Raw genomic sequence first — 20,913 nt, 5'->3', positions numbered from 1 at the left:
CGGGGGGGAAGGCCTAGTAAAATGTGCATGTAGTCAAGCTCTTGGTGGGACAGGCTCGCTGTGGAACACTATGGTAGCTAGCTCGAGGTTGGGTTGAGACAACATCGGGTCGCAATAACTAACTAGTCAAGCGATGTAAGGGAGGAGGACAGGAGTTGGACGTCGTTGAACAACTGAGCCTAGAATAGCCAACAATAACTAACTGGTCAGCTCCTCCATGTAACAGAAGATGCCACGGCAGTTATGCTGCTAGGCTCCGGAGGCATGATGCTAGGCGGCCACACATCCGGTATGAAGTGGCACGCCGCACGCCGAGAACATGACGTTGTATCTTGGCGCGAAATCGACTCCAAACGCCAAGTGAGATAAGCTGCCAAGAGTGTGGCGTATGTGTCTCGCGCCTATGTACACGTGTAGTCAATTCCCCGAGAAGATTAGACGCGAGCCAACCGGGAAATGTCCCGGCAAACGACCGTTTTAGCCGACCGCCCCTCCCCCAGTCATCCGTACTCGGTTCCCAAGCTTGGCAAATAATGTTTCGATGAGTGCTGGTCCTCCGCCACCCCCTGTCTGGTCCTCCGGGTCGACTCAAACTACTTTCGGATTAGATAATCCACTATATCTCCACCACCCGAAATTAGGTGGGGTTTCCCAGGTCTCACAAAGTACCTCTATATTAACAGAACGCAGTAATATATCACGGAAGGGTTAGGGCTAAGGCTCCTTTATCGTAGAGGTCTTCTTTGTAGAGGCCTTCTTCGTAGAGGCCTTCTTTATAAAGGCCTTTACAGAGTCCTTATACGCGTTCTATCTACTTATATTATATATAAGGGTACCTAGGAAACCTACCTATCTTCGGGTGGTGGAGATATAGTGGATTTTTAATCCAGAAAGAGTTTGAGTCGACCCGGAGGACTAGACAGGGGGTGGCGGAGGACCAGCACTCTGTTTCGATAAGCATTTTTTTGGACCCATTAATATGGTGACCAAATAATGGCCCGTGAAGGAGGGTCCGTGACTCCGTGGGACACATGGACCCCGAGAATGTCCTGAGAGGTTATAACCGACCACGCTTCGGAAAGGGAAGACGACTTCCTTTCTCTGAGACCGGTTCTTCTCAGTCATAGGCACTTATGTCAAGAGTCGCGTAACACAGACGTCACGACATGACGCCCTCGACAATGTCTACAAGTTGGGACTCGGGAGGGCGATGGCAAGACTCAAGAGCCCCTGGACCCGACAGTTGGTGTATCGATGGCTGAGAAAGTAGATACTGTGAAGACAAATTGTCGGTGCATAGAGTGGTAAACGGACAACACGACCTTACCTTCAACAGAAAAGCAACTTGGATTCTTCTTCGTCGTGCACAAGGCATTATTATATTCTCCAAACCAAGTCACCGCTTCTGCGCTTCATGGACTCCGCTTAATGCCCTGTGCCTTTACAATAGCAGCCAGCTTATTCATGCCAAAACGACGATACGTAATCTCATCCAGCAGCCACTCGCCAAAGAACTTAGCAAGCCAGACTTGAGTAGCCAAACCGCCAGCCCAGAACCAGTTGCGCGTACCACCGAGCCAGCCGCCCAGCCACCCCTCCCCACGGAGCGCCTCGCTCACGAGCTGCTTCGCAAAGCAAGGGGTCTCGACGGTCCCGTTGTTCTGCGACCACGTCAGACGGCGCTCAAACACGTCTCGGATGTGCTGGTAGAGCGAGCCGGGCGGCAGCGTGCGATGCGTCTGCTTGTTCCCCGTCTGGCTGCGCACGGTGCCGGTAATGGAGACCATGACGCGGATGCCAAAGGGGCGCAGCTCCTGGCGAAGGGTGCGGCTGTACGAGTTGATGGCGCCCTTGGACGAGCTGTAGACGCTGGCGAACACGTAAGGGGTGAGGGAGGAGAGCGAGCTGATGTTGATGATCAGACCGCGGGCGGGGATCAGAAGCGGCACGAAGGCCTGGACCATGGCCATGACGCCGAAGACGTTGGTCTCGAACACGGCGCGGACCTCGTCGAGGTCGATGTCGGTGGCGGGGGTGACATAGCCCATCCCGCTACGAAAACTTGGTCAGCAGGCACCTGTGGGAGGATGGGGGAATGAATGGTGAGATTGGTTTCACTGACGCATTGTTGACGAGAATGTCAAGACGGCCTCCCGTCAGTGCGGCGACTTGTTGCTTGCAAGCGGCGATGCTGTCGGCCTTGGTAACGTCGAGCTCGAAGGTCGACATGCCTTGCCTCGCGAGGTCTTCCAAGACTTCAGCGCGACGGGCCGTGGCAATGACGTGAAGGCCTGGTTGAAGTTAGGGCAACACTACCGACAACGACAACGCGCCCTCTGTCGTCCATGAGAGGGGCTCAGGCCGTACCTCGGGCGTGGAACTCCTGCGCCACCGCATGGCCAATGCCTCCGGGAGTGCATCTACAGATATGGTTAGCGACAATGTAAAGCATCCTAAAGCTGTACGGAGGTATGGGGTGGGGGAAGCTCTGCTGCGTTGACTTTTGAGCGTGAGGCTGCGTGACGACAACGGCCCATACTAGATAGAGCGTCCTTGCAGGCTTGCAGCTTGTTTTTGCCGTTGAAGGAGTGTGCTTACCCCGTAACGAGGACAGTCTGGCGCCCTTTGATGATGTCGATGTCGGTAGCCATTGCGCAAAATGCACCACACTGGTTTGACGATATGAATTAGAAGGATGCAAATGAGAGAGTCTGGTGCCGCGTCTACGGCCTGCAACAAGCCAATTCCGCCCAAGCAGTTTCGCACGTGATACCGGTTAACCCGTTGGACTACAAAGTATACCTACCGAGGCAGTATGCAAGCGGGAAGTATCCAATAAGTCCAGTAACAAAGCACACGGGTGCTTTTTGAATTAGTCCTTCTGGTCGTAAATAATCTACAGGGTGCAGGATTTCCCTGCCTTTCTACATAGCGATTCCATCACAAGATTGAGAAGCCTTAGAAGGAGTGCGGGATAGTTATTTGCACTGTACTTCGAGAGCCTCACTTCCTAACATCAACAGCTGACTAAGAACCCCACTGCAATCACCTAAAGTCTCCACCGCCTGGCAGAAAAAAAAAGCTGCATTCTCGTTCGAAGGTTCATGGACCGTCGACGCCGCGATTAACCATCAGTCCGTACCATTACGAATCCTCCCAGACAATTGCGCTCCCAGTATCCCAAAATGCATCTTATGGTAATTATTGTCATTCTCCGCTTGTTCCTGGCGACACTTCACTAACTTAGCCGACACTGCAGTACACCCTTTCGGAGTCGGGGGAGCGTATCTACACGCTTCGCAAAGTCACCCCCGACGGCAAGGTCACCAAGAGCGCGCATCCCGCAAGGTTTTCCCCCGACGACAAGTGGTCGAGGCAGCGAGTGACGCTCAAGCGCCGCTTCGGTCTCCTCCTTACCCAGCAGAGTGCGTTTGTTCCCCTTCCGACTCCCGGTTCGTTCGGAATGGCCTGCGCTGACCTGATATATCCAGAGGACAAGCATCACGCCTCCTAAATCAAGGCCGCCATAACAGCAATTGCATCTTCGTGTCGCATCGCCCCCCTTTCGATGGCAACGCAACCAGCTCGTGGGACGTCCGTACATGTCTGGGACGGGGGCAAGCGGCTTTGGATCTGTATGAGAGCCAAGCTGCGGTCGAGTCATCGGTTGCGACGACAATATTCCAAGTTTTTGGCGTTGGGGCTCTGATCAAATAATCCAAATAAAAGGATGGAGTTTTTGGGGGGAGGATTTTCAAGTTGTCACCTGCCGCACGAAATATACCTTGGCATGGAAAAATGAGAAATACTGCATTCATTTCTATCGAGTCTCCGCACATCAACCTCTCCCCTTCCGTCCGTTTACTGCCCTTCCAGGCCCCAGCCGTATTTTCCCATTCCCGCTTGACCTCTCCCCGGTGAGGATATTGGGTAGGTAATCCTCATCCATGAGGTCCTTCTGCCGCTGCCGCCGCTTCTCGCCCTGCGCCCTCTCGTACTCCTTCTGGTCCTCCGCCAAGATCAACTTGGTGCCCCAGCCGTTCTTCCCGCCGGCGCCTTTGTAAGGCAGCTTGCCGCTCGCCGTGCCGGTGACGGGTTTGGGTATGCTGTACACGTTCCCGCGGTTGTTCCACTGGAAGTTCCGCTTCAGGTGGATCCGGAACGAGCCGTCGTCCGCCGTCGTGCACGACACCCGCGTGAGCGTGGGCTGGCCGCACTTGGGGCAGAACTGGCTGTCCATCTTCTTGCACACCTGGAAGCACCCGTGGCACCGGAGGACCCAGTTCTTGACCTGCGTGATGCGCGACATGGAGGGGGACAGGAGGTTGAGGCCGATCCGCAGCGCGACGTTCTGCATGGCGTAGTCGGAGGTGAGGAGGGCCACTTTCAGCGGCTGGTCGGCCGCGGTGGGGATCACCTCCTTGTTGTCCTTGGCTTGGTGCTTCTTGAGATTGGACGGCGTGATCCAGCCATCGTCCGAGTCGGAGTCTGAGCCTTCGCTCCCTTCGTCTGCTGTTGCGGGGGGTTCTTGCGATTCTTGGGCTGCCTGTTCAATGGTGGTGCTGTCCAGGTTTAGCTGTGACATGCCCTCGCTCATCCGCGTGCTGTCCGCGTCCCCGCCCGCGTTTTGATCTCCGTCTTTCTTGTCGCTGTCAACAGGCGGCGGTGCCTCGACGGGTCCAGATGATTCCGCTTCCGCATCTGTCTGTGTTTGCTCTTCGGTTCCCGTTTGCTGCTGCTCCGTAGAAGGCGTCTGACCATTGATTCCCCTCTGACCAGGCATCTTCCGTAATCTCCAGTCTCCCCCGTTTTGCTCCAGCTCCAGCTCATAGGTCAGTGCAAGGAGGTGCACGTCAGGTCTGCTCATGACTTCCAGGTCGCCCGTCCGCCGCGCAAAATCCGTCACGAACTTGATGCTCGCTGGTCGTGGATTCCGCAGGGTTACGAAGGGGAGGAGTTGCGTTTCAACACGGGTGCGTGTGGCGGTGTCGCGGATCTCTTCCAGTATGGAGGAAAGGGTGTATAGCTGGTGGGCTTGCGAAAGCAGAGTGCTGACGGGGGGGTCATTCTTGATCAATGGACCGGCATCGAGACAGATACCGTGGATTGGTTTCTGTTTCTCAGCGTCCGCGGACCTCGTAGGAAGGGCGTCGCCGCTTGACATGGTGGGAACTGGCGCCGTATTATCCGTGTAAAAGAGAAATTAGTCTCAGACTTCTGTGGGAGACGTGGCAGGTCGAGAGTGTGAAGGCGACATGGAGTGTGAAGAATTCGAACCAGTCAACTGTCAACTCTTTGGGCGTTATCCAAAGTTCAAGGAATTCGTGTGCCGCTGCCACGGAGGCCGGTTTCTGACTCCTCCAAATCCGCCGTCACGTGTGGCCTATTGGCCCGTGCATGCCCCACAGCGACGTACCTGACATCAAGACATCGAGGTATCTCACGACGACCTCTCTTATCCCTCTTCGCCTTCCACTACTTTAAACCTCCCTTACTCCCCCTTAGCTTCTCTCGTCCCTATTTCTTCTTCGTCCACGCTCGTCCCTCAGCTCTTTCCATCGACCAATCACAAAAATACCGCAAAATCTCCCTACGTACATCCTTGCCATTACCGCGTCCAACAAGGCCGGCGTACCGGCAAATCCTGCTAACCAAGATAGCGTAGAATAGAACCGAACTAAGGTCTCGTCTTATCTCGCCAACGTTGGCCCCTTTACTTTACATGCTATAGTATCGTGAGCTCTTCCCTCTCGCCCCTTTTCCCTCCTGCAACCACAAGCTCATAAATGTTCTTCCAGCGCCCGATGATCACTACTTACCCGTCGCCTATTACCGTAGCGAGAGCCGACCTTAACGAATTGATTCTTAGGGTTTGAAGGTATTGAAGGATAGGCGGGAAGAGTCGAGGCCGGCCCTGACCTCCATGATGCCGTCTCCTACTCTCCTCATGACGTGGCGGCCTTTGCCGATGAAGCTACCATTCTGGCCATGGCCGACTCTCCCCTGAGCTCACCTGGGGACGAATGAAGGAGGGATGATCGAGCCATCCAGCCTTGGAGCGCAAGCTTGGCGACGCTACGATGCTACGCGAGATGGGTTTAGTGGTGTGCAGGAGGGGCTGTCCGAGATTCGATCAGCCCATCGCCAACGCTGGACGAATATTGGCTGACGACGCTTGGGTCTCCCCGTCGCTCTAAGGGGGGAAAGGCGATAACACTCATGGGAACGGAAGGTGCTGGTGTCTGTGGCCAGGGGAGCTTCAGACTACACGGTAGTGGTGGCGCCACTGACTCCGCAGCCTGCATGGCACTTCTCCCTCTTCAGGACACCTTTTCCGTTGGGTCGCGATGGGAAGGACGGAAGGGCCGATGATGAGCTGTCATAAGGGTCCTCGTGTAGTAGTGGCTTTGCACCCACTACTACGGCGGTGTTAGAGCGTTAGATAGTCCTGTCTGTCTTTCCGAACCAATCGCGATAGGGCGTCTTTAAGCTATAGCCTACCGCCTAAGATGATTCTCCCGTTTTAAGGGTGGAGGGTTAGCTTCGGCGACCGTCTTCGGGGACCGCTCCCGGATCCTTAGATAACGGGAGCTTACCGAATAGTACGCTCAACGCTGGGCTGCTCTAGAGGAGTAGGTTATAAGCAAGTGGAAAAAAGGCGGGATAGTAACGGCGGGCATAGATAGATACGTGCGACTACGACTAGCTTATATCAAGGAAGTCCGAGAAGATCTAGTTAAGATTACGCTCGTCTACGCTCGAAATCTACGGGGTTAGCAGGCTAAGCCAAGGGAGAACCAGGGTACGCCTCGCAAGTAGGCAGAACAATAAATGCCAGTCCCTTTATTCCTCTTCATCTGGTTCATAGCTATACGAGACTGCTCTTTCCAGTAACTCCTTAGCGTCGAAGTCCCACTATTAAGAAATCCCAGTATCGGGCCAGAAATTCGCCTTACGTAGGGTAGTTTAAGCATAACTATGCTAGTGTCAGGATCTGTAGGAAGACGGTAAATCCGATGCTCGGGTATATGGCTAGACTCGCCGTTCAGAATCTTAGTATTATGTTAGGCTATTCTCCTACACCCCGAGGAAGGGGACGTTTATCCCTCTCTATGATCGCGAGTTAGGAGTGACGTTAGGGGGAGTAAGAGTCTAGGGGCTGACGGATAGGAGGCGATATTAGAGGCCTGCGGTAGCCGTCCGAAGTAAACGAAACCCCGAACCAGAAGCTATAGGATTCCCTGCCTGGGTTCGACTTCTTCGACCCACGCTCCCAGCCTTTATCTGCGTATACCTCTATAGGAAAGTGGCTGCGCTCCTTAGACACTCTGCATCAAGGTCATCATCCCTTACGGCCTGGACAGGATTCTACGACAGTGTTGAATGATCAGTCACGATGCTTGACCAAGGAGGAAGTCTCCCCTGGGGACCCATACTCTGTGGCATGAGCAGACGTGAAAGTCCAGAAGACGACTGGAAGCGCAGATGGGCTGCTGCGTTGTATTGATGGTTCTGCCGACTTAGTTTCGCGTTCCATAACGCCTGGGCAGGCAAGCCCGAGCGTCATGCCGCGTCCCACCGCGGCCGGAGGCGGGCATCGCCGTCACCTGCATGTTGGTGATGGAATCCTGGGTCAGTTGTCCTCCCCCCTGCCCTGGTAGCTACACACTACGCCCAGAGTTAAGCACACCATACCACCGGCTAGTGCCAACATCCGTCTGCTTGATGTGTAGCTGAGAGCCAGCCAAATTTACTAGGAAATAGGCACAGCCTAGGGTAATAACATAAGGAGCCAGGTGCGGAAGGTATTAGCATAACCAGTAAATTCGAGTGAAGTTAACATCTAGCAAATTGGGCACTGCATGCCCTTGCCTTGCGCGTCTAGACATATACTATTTAGATAGTAAACTGTTTTAGCGGGTCGGCAGAGACCTGATTAAATCCTAACGGATCTATAATATAAGCGAGTTTAGTAGTAAAAACTCTCGTAAGCTCTGACCAGTAAAATGATCGAACCTTTACCGGTACGTACCCTTATCAGGGTTTACTACGTACGACGAACTCGACTTACTAGTCCGCTATACGACACTTTACCAATCGAGCTAGTGTGTATTTTTTACTAGTACGACGGCGTAAGGACTTTTACTAGTCAAACGGCTAACGCTGATTTACTAGTACTAGCGCCTAAATCGTACGTTCGAAGTGGGTGGGGGGATATTACTGGTTAATATCTCGACCCTGGTTTACTAGTCGGAACAACTCGAATAGTTTACTAGCCACACGACTACGGGAATTTTACTAGGTAAGGTCCTAGTAATAGTTTACCAGCTATATAACTACGGGACTTTACTAGGTAAGGCCCTAGTAATAGTTTACTAGCCATACCACCTAATTATATTTACCACCCAGCGTATACCCGCCGTACTAGTATAAGCTTAGTGGACGTACTAGGAAAGGGGAAATATATTATCGCCTAGTAAGCTATTCACCACCTTACTAGTACTAAAACGCCTCCGGGGTAACCTTACTAGTAAAATCGCCGCGTTTCGCTATTCTTCTCCGATACTTATTAGTTAGTTTATCACGTCTTTACTATTATAATAGGATTAGTTTACTATTTTATAATAGCTACTTTTAAGAATCAGTGCCTAATTACTAGTTATAGTCTATAGCAGGATATAGTTTATTATCGGACGAAGATCTATAAGTCGGGAATTTCTCTTTATATTAGTAGTATATAGGTGCTGCCTTAAGTGGCGCTATAAGCACTAAGGCTATTTATTAGGCTTAGTAATCTTCTTATAATATTCGAGCCACCTAATTACGTCTATAGGTAGCTAGAATATACGTCTTTTAGGCCCTGATAATGAATTTAGGATATTAAGATTTCTTGTATGGTTCGTAGATCCTATCCCCGCCGGATAGCTGTACCTAATCTACCGTATCCTTATTCTTATACTATATACCGTGTACCGTGAAGGGGGTTAACACCTATTGCTATCGCGAATAAGGTATACTAAAGCGGATTCTAGGCTGCCTCGCCGCGGCTTTACTCTATACGTCCTTTATCGAATTCTGGGCGACTATAAGCACTATCACCTTAGGGCTGCTCCGTGGATAGACTAGGCCCTATCCAGGGCCTAAAGCTATTTAAGCTCCGTGTATTATCTTACTAGTAAACGCTTAATGCTCCTTTAATAATTCCTCGGGATGAGTTATAGCGCTATAAATTCTATATCACGATAGATATCATAGTATGCCTAAAAGGCTCGCGGGGATATAAGACGCTAATAGAGGTCGATGCGTATAAGAGGATCTAGGATATTAGCTCTAATATTACGATCTTCGGTATACTACTTATAAAGAGGAAGTATATCTTAAGGGCGGGAATTATAGAAATAAAGTTAATAATCAGGGCGGTAGCGATAAGTATAAGCTTAAGCTATTTTCGCTAGCAGCGAGGATCTCTCCGTACTAATATAGCGATAATAGCGGTGGAAAACGAAAAGTATAAGTTAATATAGCCTACGATAACCGAGTTACGCTTCTATCCCGGTTCGAGTCGGAACGTGACTAGTATAAGTACCCCGGAGAATAAGAGACTAGCTAGTCGTTCTACCGTGATAACCCTCCTTATCTGGTTTACCGCGACCTATATAGCTTTCTAGAGATATATTAGATACGAGGCTTCTAGTAAGGAAGGGACTTACCTCGGCTATATAGTTAGAAGCAGTTATTAGACAAAGACTAACCGAGAAAAGTCTCTTATCTAGCAGGCCTAAAATAAAGATCACTAAGTAAGTAACGGAGGATATATAGAATATAATCTCGAATACTATATAGATTATAGGGAATAGCTAAGGGTTTATATCGAAGGTTATACGCTTAAGCTCTGGAAAATACTAATATATTCTAATACGTATCGTAATAAGGATAGGTAAAAGACTAAGGGCTATTAGTGCTTAATCTCGTAGAGAGAAAGATATTATAGATAGAAGTTTATAAGAAATAAGTAGCTACCTAGCGACGGATAACTATTAACTAGGGATACTTAGCTCTTAAAGCGAACTCCTTAGTATAGGACGGCGAGACCGGCGTAGTCGAATCGGATTTAAATTAAATACTTAATTAGGCGGCCGGGATTAGCTAAGGGATATACGGATATACAGACTAAGTATATCAGAAATGCCTTTCTAATACCTAACTTATCTATTTCTATAGGATCCTAGGCCTTAGACTAACTAACTTAGAGACGAGTCGCTATCCGACTATAGCTTGATTAGGGACTTCCTGTTAAGAAAGGGGCTGCACTCGCACTTAACGGTGGAGATCGATCACTTATAATCTTCCGCGGAAAGGACTTAGATATCTTAGTCTGGCGGAAGCTAGCGAATAGCTTAACTAATTCCGGGACCACGCACTAACGCATTAAAGACCAGGGATACACGGCGATATCTGCCCACGCGTTATTGACTATATTAATATTATACTTAAGTTAGCTAGCCCGCTCCTTACCTTAGTATAGTAAAGATACTATAATGCGGGGTAAAAACGCTATAGGACGGGTTAAATATATAGACTAAGACTAGGATATTCTTAAACTATTATTACTTCCAAAATCTACTAGAAATCACTTTAGAAAGCCAGGGGACCTGCCTATATAAAGACTTTCGAAATAATAAAGCAGAATAGCAAAGCGTAACGAAACTAAATATAAACCGCTACTACCTTATAGCCCTTATTCGGATCCTATCCTATAATCGATAACTCTTTAAGAAGTTATCTTACCTAGTATCTTCCGCTCGTGTTTCCAGGAAATTAATAGTATCCGGTTTCCTCTATTTCTTAATTATCGCCGTCTTAGAGATTAATAATATAGTATACCCGTTTACCGAACCTAGGGTATCTATATAAAATAGCTTACCCTAGGGTATCTTTAGAACCAGGTTAAGCTCGAAATCCTCCGGACTCTTATAAGATCTTAGCGTGCTTATATCCCCCCTTAAAAGGATAATGTTATCGCTATATTTTATATACTTGTCGAGTACCCCTGGATAGTCGGCGGAGTTTAGCTAATAACCCCTTTAGAGATTAGGGAAAGCCGGGTTTCTACTATCCAGAGTAACAGCGAACCACTTCAGACGCCTTAGATTTCTCCTAATAATCTAGGCGTTTACCTCTTTTATTAGGTCCTCGGGGTCTTAAATTTTAATTTAGTTCGCTGCTTCTATTACGTCTTCCTTAGCAGGAATATATTCCCTTTATCGGACCGTAGACTAATACTTAAGAATATACTTTAGTCGCTCTTAGTCTTCGTGGCTATAACCTTATATCTCCGTGGCCGCGGTTTACGCGGCAGGGTCGCTATCCTGGGTATACGTCTCCGTGGCCGTGGTTTACGTAATAGGGTCGCCGTTCTCGTCTTACGTCTCTATAGCTACGGTATACGTAATAGATTTACTACCTTAGCCTTACTCCGTGGCCGTAGTCTACGCGGCAGGGTCGCTACCCTAGGTATACGTCTCCGTAGCCGTGGTTTACGTTTTAGGGTCGCTATCCTTATCTTACGTCTTTATAGCTACGGTATACGTAACGGGTTTATTACCTAGGCCTTACCTCTCCGTGGTCGCGGTCTACGCGGTAGTATCGCTACTCTAACCTAAGTCGCCGTTACCCGAGTCTGCTTAGCCTTCTTAACCTGAGTTAACGCTACCTTAAGGGCGATTAGCCTCGCTGGTTTAGTTATTCGTCTCGCCCTCGTTACCCGCGCTTAGATTAAAGACGTCGTTATACTAGTAGTTTACTTTTTTCGCGATTCTTTAGTTTTCGTCGTAGGCTACCCTATTATCCTTAAGAGTATTAATATAGTTATCGCGCCGGTGGTCCCTAGTATAGGGTAAGTTATCGTTATATATAAGTATAAGAAGCTTATACTAAATTCGCTAGTTAGGCTATTTCTTATCGGTGTTATTACCTTCCTTTTTAGGGGCTAGGGTGCCTTAGTAAGAGGCTAGCGGGGTCTGTATTATTACGGTTAGGGCTGTTTTGGTCTATGTTACCGTATAACCCTAAGATGTATATTTGTGAAGTATACCCTATTTTTATAGATAATTCGTGGGAAGAGAAGGCTTCGAATTCTAAAAAACGAATACTAGAATCTAAAAACTAAATATAGACTAGGAGCCCCCCCCGGTTATAGTCGGCGCGTTATAATCCTATAAAATAACTATATTATAATATAAACGTTAGGAAAGCTAGATCGGACGTAAAGTATTTATTAATATACCTCGCTATACTCCGTCCGAACTACGCCGAACTTAGGCTAAAGAGGAATTTCCTCGCCTCCTGACTCTATATCCCTTTATTTCTTCTAACCTCTCCCCTTATACTATAGATAAAAGCCCGCGCAGTGCCGCCTATAACTGGCTCCGCCACCGTGTCCGGTATATACGGCCGGATAAGAGATATCGCCCCTCTAGTATATAAGGTATACAAGGAGAGGTTCTACGTTACTAAAGAATCGCTACCCTTAACGATAATATACGTCGCCGACCGGCTATCCCCCGCGACGGAGTCTATAAACCCAGTAGGCGTAAGTCTAAGCGAGTTATATTCCTAATACCTAAATAACGTCCTCCGCCTATGCCTTTACGCTCGTCTATAAAGCCGGAACGCCCGTTATCAGAAGACCTTATCCGATCTATGCAGAACCTGGATCTTCTTAACGCCGGAAAGGACTTAGAAGGATATTATTCATAGTACGGCTAAGTTCTAAAGGATTAACGAGGTTACGATAGTTATTCGTTATTATATAATAGGATAAGGGTAAGCTCGGGGGTTTTCTTTTATACGGATTAACAGAATACTATATAATTCCTCCTAGTAATAACTACTATTAGCCTTATTATCCGTGTAGATAGAACGGGATTATAGAATATATTAATAGCAGCGCGGAAGTCTTCCGCGAGGAACCTAAGAGACTATTAGGCGCGGTACTTTTAAGCCAGAATATTAAGTATCTTTATTAACGTACCTGGTTAAGGATTAGGTCTTATAGGAGAATTATATCAGGAGTCACGCACTTAAAAAGGGCGGGGCAAAGTAATCGGCATAGATAAAATTCAAATTAAGTAATATAGTTATTAAGTATATAACCTAAGAGAAGTATACGTATATACTTTATACCCTATAAAGCCCTCGCCTAGCGTCCGCTTACTTAAACTAACTAAAGGGCGGCGACGGAGGCGCCTTCCTAGATAGATCGACTAATAATAAGAGTTTTCCTAGTCGTAGGCTATCGATACGGAGATCTTTAGAGGAAGTTCGAGCCTATAGCGGCGTTATCGGCTTAGGGGTAGTTATGCCGGACTCTTGTTCCGCCACGTATTCGAAGTGGTTAGGCCTATAGGTAGTAAGGTGGCCGAGATAGCTTAAGTCGATATCGTCATGAGTTTTAAACAGAACTTTCTCCGCCTCTTTTATTTTAATATAGATTAAGACGCGCGCACCGTCGATTTTTCTAAGGGCAGTTACCCTCTTTATAATACCACTTATACGAGTGTTAACGGCGCGATGGGCATAGTTAAAGAGCTTACGAGTATTAACGGTATAAGGGGCATAGTTAAAGAGCTCGCGAGTAGGAGCTATATTACTTAATAAGGAAAAGTGGCAGGTATAGGTGTTTAGAAAGACGAGAAGGACCTTAAGAGCTTTATAAGATATAGTTTACTAATTATAGAATTCGATTTTAGGGGGTCGCCTTTCCTTTATATATATACGTTTTATAAGCTTACCTATACCTAGCAAGGAGCGTAGTAATAGCGCTTAGGTTACTAGTAAGCGCCGCCAGCGAATACTTAGGCGCTATAGTAGGCTAGGAACCGTTTACTATTTCCCGGCTTTCGCTCTATTAGCGATATAAGATTAAGTACTTAAGCTCTTTATTTAGCTAGTTAAGCCGCCTGGGGACTTGGCCTAGCGCCTGGGTGTGTATAGACCACCACTATACTATAGATCCCTCGCTTATATACCTAATCACTATATACGGTATATTTAGTATTGCGTTCCTTACTATTATCACTATCTTATTTACATCCTACGCTTCGAGATTTCTTAGGGGTTATCTCGCCTGCTTCCGATATTCCCTATTTATTAGATATAGCTCCTGGCCCGATATAACCAGGAACCAAAGTTATATTCTGCTCCTGTACTTTACGGTTAATGGCTAGGCGCTTAGCTTCTCTAATAATAATTCGCGAGACCTCTGTAGGAGATCTACGACGGTGGCGTCCATTAACCTAATAATCGCCTTCTTAGGAGGCAGGATAAATCCTTTCCTCGATTTCTTTAATATCTCCCTCCCGACATACTACCTTATTTATTACTAGGCCAGTCGCGTTACTACTATCTAAGCTATTCTTTATAGGGTATTAGTTTTACGCTAGGAGCGAAGTGCAGATACGCTAACCCTCTCTAGCTATATCGTACGTCTTCCTCTTCGTGGACCTTACCTTAGCTGACTTTGAATAAGCCGGGGGGAGCCTTATAACCATTTTCCTCTTCTCTCTATAGATCGCTAGGAAACTCCTAGGCTAATAGTTTAGTAGGCTTTATATCGTCTTATACCTAGGTGTTATAGGAGGACTAGTATATTACTTCCTAGGTGTATTAGCGCGAAGCAGGGCGGTTATTTATACCTTATAGGGCCTCTGGATCTCGTCTTATATCTTTAAATTTATCCGGTAAGCGGGCCGTAATAGGGTTATAGATAAGCTAGGGGGGAAGTAAGAAGCTAAATACTTCGGGGTGGTGATAAATAAGCCGATTAGAGTATTCCCGGGATACTACTTTTATATTTACTTACTAGGGTCTCTTCCCTTCTATAACTTACTCCACGGCTAGAGACTAATAGTCCTGTTATACGACGTAGTAGCGTTATCTGGAAAAATAGTGTTATCTGATATAAAAGCGTCCGTTAAAGCTATTAGCCTTACCTTTTTAGTATCCTAGTAAGGCTTAATAGCCGCGTTAGAACCTGGAAACCGAGTCTTACTCGACGGCCCGTATAGCTCTTATCTCGGGCTTTATAAGTTTAAGACGGTTATCCTTATAGCCAAAGGTATAGGCATTTTCGGCGTTTTGCCCTATACGCTTAAACTAGCCCCCCGAAAGCGTTATAACGACTAAGTCCGCGACGAATCTTTACGTTTTCGTGACTTAACCGTATTCGTCTTTCGCGATACTACCGCTAAAGTCGATTTAATCTAATACCTCGAGTATAATACGTAGGATAGCTAGGTATCTAATAAGCTAAGATCTCTCTAGGACTTAGATCCGGACCTAGATAATATAAGCCACTTCCCTCTCCCTACTCTAGCTCGACTAACCGCGGTAAGGCGCTTATCTCGGTCTAGTACGTGTACCCTACGCCCTAAGACGGTCCTTATCCTTTTACGCTATTATCGTACTGGAAAGTGCTAAACACACTTAATATCGAGTCTCTCTCTTAAGAGATTCGCTAAGAAACTCGATATCCAGGGCGAAGCGTCGTGCTAGGTACGTCTCTTATTTGCTTAAAATAGAGCTTTACTAACCCGGGCAGTATACGGCGATAATAAGTTTATAAAGGCGATACGGATAATAATCCTCGAGTATACTATACCGAAGCGGGATATTATATTCGCCGAAGCAGAATATAGGCCTTATAGCTATAAAAATATTATTAGGCTCTCCGCCCGTATTACCTCTAGAAACTTAGATATCACTATAGCATAATACTACTTAGTTCTTAGTTTCGAATATAGTCTCCTAGTTTATTATATACCCTTATTATTAGCCCGTTTCTTAGGTCGCCTAACCGTATTACTATCGCGTTCTAGTCACTTATAAGTATATAATCGTACCTTTAAGAGTTATAAATAACTACAACCGATACTATTTGAATTCTCTATATACTCTAGACCTATCCATAGATCCTTAGTCTTTCCTTACCGTAGTCCTACGCCTTAAGCTACTCGGGGAGTGAAGTTCCGGTATAGGATAGCTTATTCTCTACTTAATATTAGAATTAGGACGCTTACTTAGTCGGCTAGTCGAACTTACGATTTAGGATACTAGCGGGGGGAAATTCTTATCGTCTAAGGCGGCGAAATAGTAGAACTTGCCACGGTAGCGGATTACTAAGTATACGTCGGTACCGTAATTATCGTGAATATCGCGTAGCTTCCTATAGACTATATCTCTGCGTTATCGGAGTTTCGCTAAGAACGTTTTTAGGGCGCGCGATATTTCCGGCGTAGTAGTTATAATAGAGTGAAGGAGGATTTAAAGGAGAAGATTAATTTACTTACTATCTATAATCATTCGAAGGTTTACTATCTCTTAAATTTAATATATACTAAATATAGCGCTTATTTTCTAAAAACTGTTTTATAGTTATAGTATATATTATAGACGGTTCGAGAGGGGTATTACGAGCCTCCGTAGTGCTCCTATCTTCTTAATATATTCTCTAGTTATAGTGTATAACGCCTAGTTAGAAAGGAGACGGCAGGACGCCTAGCTAATAGATAGGTCTTTATAAGCTCTCTTAACTAGAGATATTAATAGTTATTAAGGATCTAAGATAGGTCTTTTATCGTTGGATGCCTATAGTTACCGAAGATACTAGTTCGTAATCGAATCGCCTAGCCACCCTGGGCAGTACTACCCTATAAGTTATACTAAATCCCCTCGGAGAAGGAATAGATTAGATAGATATATTTAACTACCTAAAACAGGGCTAAAAACTATACTCGTAATATATAGTGGAAGTACTATTTAATTAGGGTTTATGCTATTATAGGACTTATATATAATAGTGATATTAACCACCTAAAAACCCCGATATCGCCCGATTCGCCGTGATTAGCGACGATATAGAGGTAAGCTTAACTATCACGTGAATATACTGACTTCCGATATAAGAGGCAAGGAACTTTAGCATAACGAGCTTATATAAAGTGTTAAACGCTTTACGACGATTCTAGCTACTCTGATCCCCGAACTAATACTACCGCCGCGATACCGCTCGATAATATCCAGTACCCTCCGGGTTTTAGGCTTAAGGATTTTATAGCTTAGGGAAGTACTGGTCTTATTATTCTTAATACGCCTATATAGACTATTATTAAAACACCCTTAGACGAAGAGTCCCGCCCCCCTATCCGGAGAGAATAATAGATTTACGAGATGTTTACTAAACTAGGGGGATACTAGGGCGTACTATTATACCACGGCGATATTTATAGGAACGGAATTCGTCTCGTATATACCTCGAACTATAACTTGCAGTCCTTTATCCAAGGACAGAATATAAGTCCGGAACTCTATCTATATTAGATAATCCAGGTTACCGATACTCTTGATTTTATATATAACGTCGGTATTATTCACGGGGATCTTACGACTATAAACATTTTTTTAGACGATAGACTAAACGCTAAGCTTGCCGATTTTGCAGGATCGTTAATTGATTTATTACCGCTCCTCGTCTCGGTCACTTCTAGCTATAAATACCCAGGGAACCTATTATTAGTATAAGGAGATCTTTTCGCGTTTGGCTCTGCGATATACGAAATTATAACCGGGGAAAAGCCGTATACTATATTAGGCGAGGCTAATATCCGTGCACTATATCGGAATAAAGAATTTCCCGATATCACCTCTCTAGGCAGCCTAGGGCACGTTATCAGGATATACTAGGAAGGTAGCTACGATAATAGCAAGGCTTTAGTGAATAGGCTTAGTACGGTAAATAAGTGCGCGGCCCGACACGATAAATACTCCTCTATTAAGGGCGTTAGTAGCTCGTATCTCGAAGTTATATCGTTCTAGGTACATAGCACCCATAACGTTCTAAAACGCCTCCGTATATTTCCCTCAGAACGTGTTAGCTTAAGGACTCCTACGCCGGATATACTTCTTCGTCCCGTATAATCCAACCCGTGCGTCTTCGTTAACCATAGACTCGAAATCAACCTTCCACTGCTTACTTATTATTATCGCCGTATTCCGCTTATCGTTATCGTGCTGGGTCGTCTAGAGGGCGAGAGGAGTAAATGCAAGTACCTATAGACAGCGTTACTCTAGGTAGGATCATGATTAGCTTTAACCTTATATTCAGGATAGGCTAGATAATAAAATAACTCCTTTAGGTTATCCTAGTCGATCTTAAGAAATACGAATAAGCCACTATTCATTAAGTAGCTATATTCTAGTCCGGCCTCTAATATATAATAGTATATCTGCGTTACCGCCGCGGTTAAAAGAAGTTCTGCGTAGCGTTATATTCTGTCAGGGTACCTTATCGTAGGTAGTATTAAAAGGGCAAGAGCGAAAAAATGTCTAGTTATATAATAAGCATAGCAGATTTATATATATAAAGCTGGAAAGATAATCGTGTGAGAAAACTTAAGAAGCACGGTTTAAAGATATTAATAGGAAATAACTTCGTGTGCAGCGTATTGATTCCGGTAAACGGTTAGCTAGGGCATGCTTCCAGACTATCTGCTAATAATATATATAACGTATCTAAAGAGTATCTGTTTATCCTACTAGCCCTTAGAATAATAACTCCGTGAGTTAAGGTCCTCTAAAAATCGATTAATAGCTGAGTTATTATCTATATAGGCCTTCTCGGGATACTGCTTAAGGTTAACTTTATCGTGCGAAATATATCGGCGATTAAGCACGGTATCGGCCGTAAACGACTTCTACTAGCGCTCCTAAAGCAGGTTATAGCGAAGCGATTTAGTTAACTTAGTTAAACTAATATTACGGTAAGTAGTGCGAGGAGAGTATTAGCTATAGCCCGTAATAGCCAGAATAGGTTAGGCCGTGGAGCGAGGGATATTATTAATAGGCTTAAAAGATAAAGGTCAAACACCTCGCTTTATCGTTAGGGTAGCCTTATCCGAGTTATTAGGGGAAACCCCTAAACTAGAGCCCTGGTTAAACCGAGTAGCTAATATCGACTACGAAGCAGTATTATTATACCTCGTAGCACCCTTAATTTACTCTAGTATAAGAGTGATTAGAGAGCGACGTGAGGTTAAGCTAGTCTTAGAGTTAACACGTTAGAATATAGTCTTATCGTCTATACTCGTCTAGTTAGTATCGTTAATATAGTCTTCCTAGTCAGAAGAGTTATTATCGTCGCTAATAGCGCTCTTATCGTAATAGTCCGTTCCTAAGTCGCTAGTAATAATAGCGAGGTTAAGTCGGGGTGGAGTTATAAGGGTGGTATAAATACCTTTATTCTCTAAGAGGGTATATAAGCGCGCTATGTCTTTGCCCTTATTAGTTACTTCGGTTAGGTAATTATAAGAAAGCTTAGGTATATTGCCCTAGCCGGGCTGATACGCTTTATACTGGATATTATCTATAATCTGGATAGTTAGTGGCTGCTAGGATTCCACGAAAGGAACTGGATAGGCTTACTAGTCGATATAATGTTTGTCTGGAACGTATAAGAAAAAATAGGTAAAGAAGAGATGGCTTATAGCTGCGATAGATCCTGAACTTAACGGTAAAAGGGAGGGGTTTTAATATCTATTAACTCTCCGGATAAGGTTAAAAAATCTGGGTAGTTGCTGAATGTCTCGTGCCTTATCGACCCCTGGACGTAGTAAGCTTTAGCATAGACAAGATATCCCCGGCCGGGTTGCAGTCGTATAATAATAACCACGTAATAAACCGACCGGGAGCAACCCCTACTGCCCTTTTTTTTAGTTAAATCGAGGTCTAGTCTGTATACCGCTTAGCTACTATCGCGGCCGTTTCTCGCTAGGCTTGGGAGCTTAGCTAACTACTCTCTAACGGTATAGTTCGTTAAGATAAGCGGTAGAGAATAAGCAGTTGGTCAGGACCTAGCTCCATGACTTATATATATAGCCTTTTCGGTATAGCCTCCGCGAATAAGTCCGGGACTCTATAGCTTCTCCCCGCGATAAGCGAAGAGATCTTATAGGCCCAGGGATTTGATATCGCTATTAACCCTACGTTAGAAATTTATCTTATAGTTTATCTTAATCGAACCCGGAAAGACCTAGGCCGCGTTGTATATAATACCGAATAAGAATTAAGAGTAATTATATATCTCTTAAGATGGCTAGACGTCCTCATAGAATAGTTAGGAATGGTATGAATACGATGTAATGATATATCTAGCTATCCCTAGATTATTTCCTTCTCGGTATAGGACTGGAGAGACCTGATCCCGTCTTTCTGCTCTGGACTATATTATGACTAGTGCACTATAAACACGTTCGGAGCCCGTCTATGTAGTTCCTTCGTCGAATCCTAAAAGGCTTAGTTAGTTATAGCGTGGCTGAGACGACTCCGTTCCCTTAGCCTTAACTTACAGCTATTGTTCAAGGGCATTAGTTATACAGAAGCTCTGTTATACCGGAGAGTTCTAAGCCAGCTACCCAGCTCCCATGCTTTATTAGCATAACGAGGCTATTAGACTAGGGCGGCCGAGTAGGCTAGGATCACGATAACCTATATACGCCGGGCTTATATTATTTCTCTATTAAGATTAGATTAATACTATAGTATATGCTTATCGGTTTACCCTTCTATGTTAGCGACTGGGCCTTAGGTGAGGCACGTAGACTTCCTAATGGGATATGATAAAGACACCCGTATTGCACTGACAGGGCTGGCACATTGTGACGAGCAATACATCAACACCTATGCGGCTGAAAAATAACCTATAATTAATTCTGTTAGACTAATACCAGGGTTCTAGGAAATAAAAGGCTGTTAAGATTCGACTTGAAACGCTAATTAGGAAAGACTAAGTTTGGACGTTATGGATGTTGTGGACGTTGTGGATGTTGTGGACGTTGTGGATGTTGTGGACGTTGTGGA

At 45.6% G+C, this 20,913-nt stretch overlaps 4 protein-coding genes across 4 annotated transcripts; 1 reads left to right on the top strand and 3 right to left on the bottom strand.

The window, feature by feature from the left end:
* Positions 1-1,257: 1,257 nt before the first annotated feature.
* SODALDRAFT_332313 (acylglycerone-phosphate reductase-like protein) lies at positions 1,258-2,702 on the bottom strand. The gene is made up of 4 exons (XM_028611677.1): positions 2,599-2,702; positions 2,368-2,420; positions 2,123-2,291; positions 1,258-2,052 (listed from the first exon to the last, which is right to left on the bottom strand). Exons 1-4 carry the CDS (start codon positions 2,649-2,651, stop codon positions 1,413-1,415), a joined length of 915 nt encoding a protein of 304 aa, XP_028466680.1. The 5' UTR covers positions 2,652-2,702; the 3' UTR covers positions 1,258-1,412.
* A 397-nt stretch (positions 2,703-3,099) lies between these two features.
* SODALDRAFT_332312 (H/ACA ribonucleo protein complex subunit 3) lies at positions 3,100-3,873 on the top strand. Its single transcript, XM_028611676.1, has 3 exons — positions 3,100-3,197; positions 3,260-3,425; positions 3,492-3,873. The coding sequence occupies exons 1-3, from the start codon at positions 3,186-3,188 to the stop codon at positions 3,512-3,514; spliced, it is 201 nt and encodes a 66-aa protein (XP_028466679.1). The 5' UTR covers positions 3,100-3,185; the 3' UTR covers positions 3,515-3,873.
* On the bottom strand, positions 3,774-5,453 carry SODALDRAFT_332311 (hypothetical protein). The gene has a single exon (XM_028611675.1). It carries the CDS (start codon positions 5,162-5,164, stop codon positions 3,839-3,841), a length of 1,326 nt encoding a protein of 441 aa, XP_028466678.1. The 5' UTR covers positions 5,165-5,453; the 3' UTR covers positions 3,774-3,838.
* A 13,140-nt stretch (positions 5,454-18,593) lies between these two features.
* On the bottom strand, positions 18,594-18,752 carry SODALDRAFT_275430 (hypothetical protein; the record flags this gene model as incomplete). Its single annotated transcript, XM_028607980.1, has 1 exon — positions 18,594-18,752. A coding segment is annotated over one exon (159 nt), but the record flags the coding sequence as incomplete, so codon positions are not given.
* Positions 18,753-20,913: the final 2,161 nt, after the last annotated feature.

The sequence above is a fragment of the Sodiomyces alkalinus genome (genome assembly GCF_003711515.1).
Source record: "Sodiomyces alkalinus F11 unplaced genomic scaffold SODALscaffold_4, whole genome shotgun sequence".
In the NCBI taxonomy this organism is placed as follows: domain Eukaryota; kingdom Fungi; phylum Ascomycota; class Sordariomycetes; order Glomerellales; family Plectosphaerellaceae; genus Sodiomyces; species Sodiomyces alkalinus.
Note: the sequence above shows the minus strand (reverse complement) of the source record. Positions and strands in the feature narration are given on the sequence as shown.

Bases quoted from the DNA above. Each gene is read 5' to 3' on its own strand.
- SODALDRAFT_332313 (XM_028611677.1), bottom strand. From the start codon at position 2,651: ATGGCTACCGACATCGACATCATCAAAGGGCGCCAGACTGTCCTCGTT. The intron at 2,421-2,598 runs GTAAGCACACTC...CCATATCTGTAG, and splicing joins CAGACTGTCCTCGTTACGGG to ATGCACTCCCGGAGGCATTG. The intron at 2,292-2,367 runs GTACGGCCTGAG...AACTTCAACCAG, and splicing joins GCAGGAGTTCCACGCCCGAG to GCCTTCACGTCATTGCCACG.
- SODALDRAFT_332312 (XM_028611676.1), top strand. The intron at 3,426-3,491 runs GTGCGTTTGTTC...TGATATATCCAG, and splicing joins TCTCCTCCTTACCCAGCAGA to AGGACAAGCATCACGCCTCC.
- SODALDRAFT_332311 (XM_028611675.1), bottom strand. From the start codon at position 5,164: ATGTCAAGCGGCGACGCCCTTCCTACGAGGTCCGCGGACGCTGAGAAA.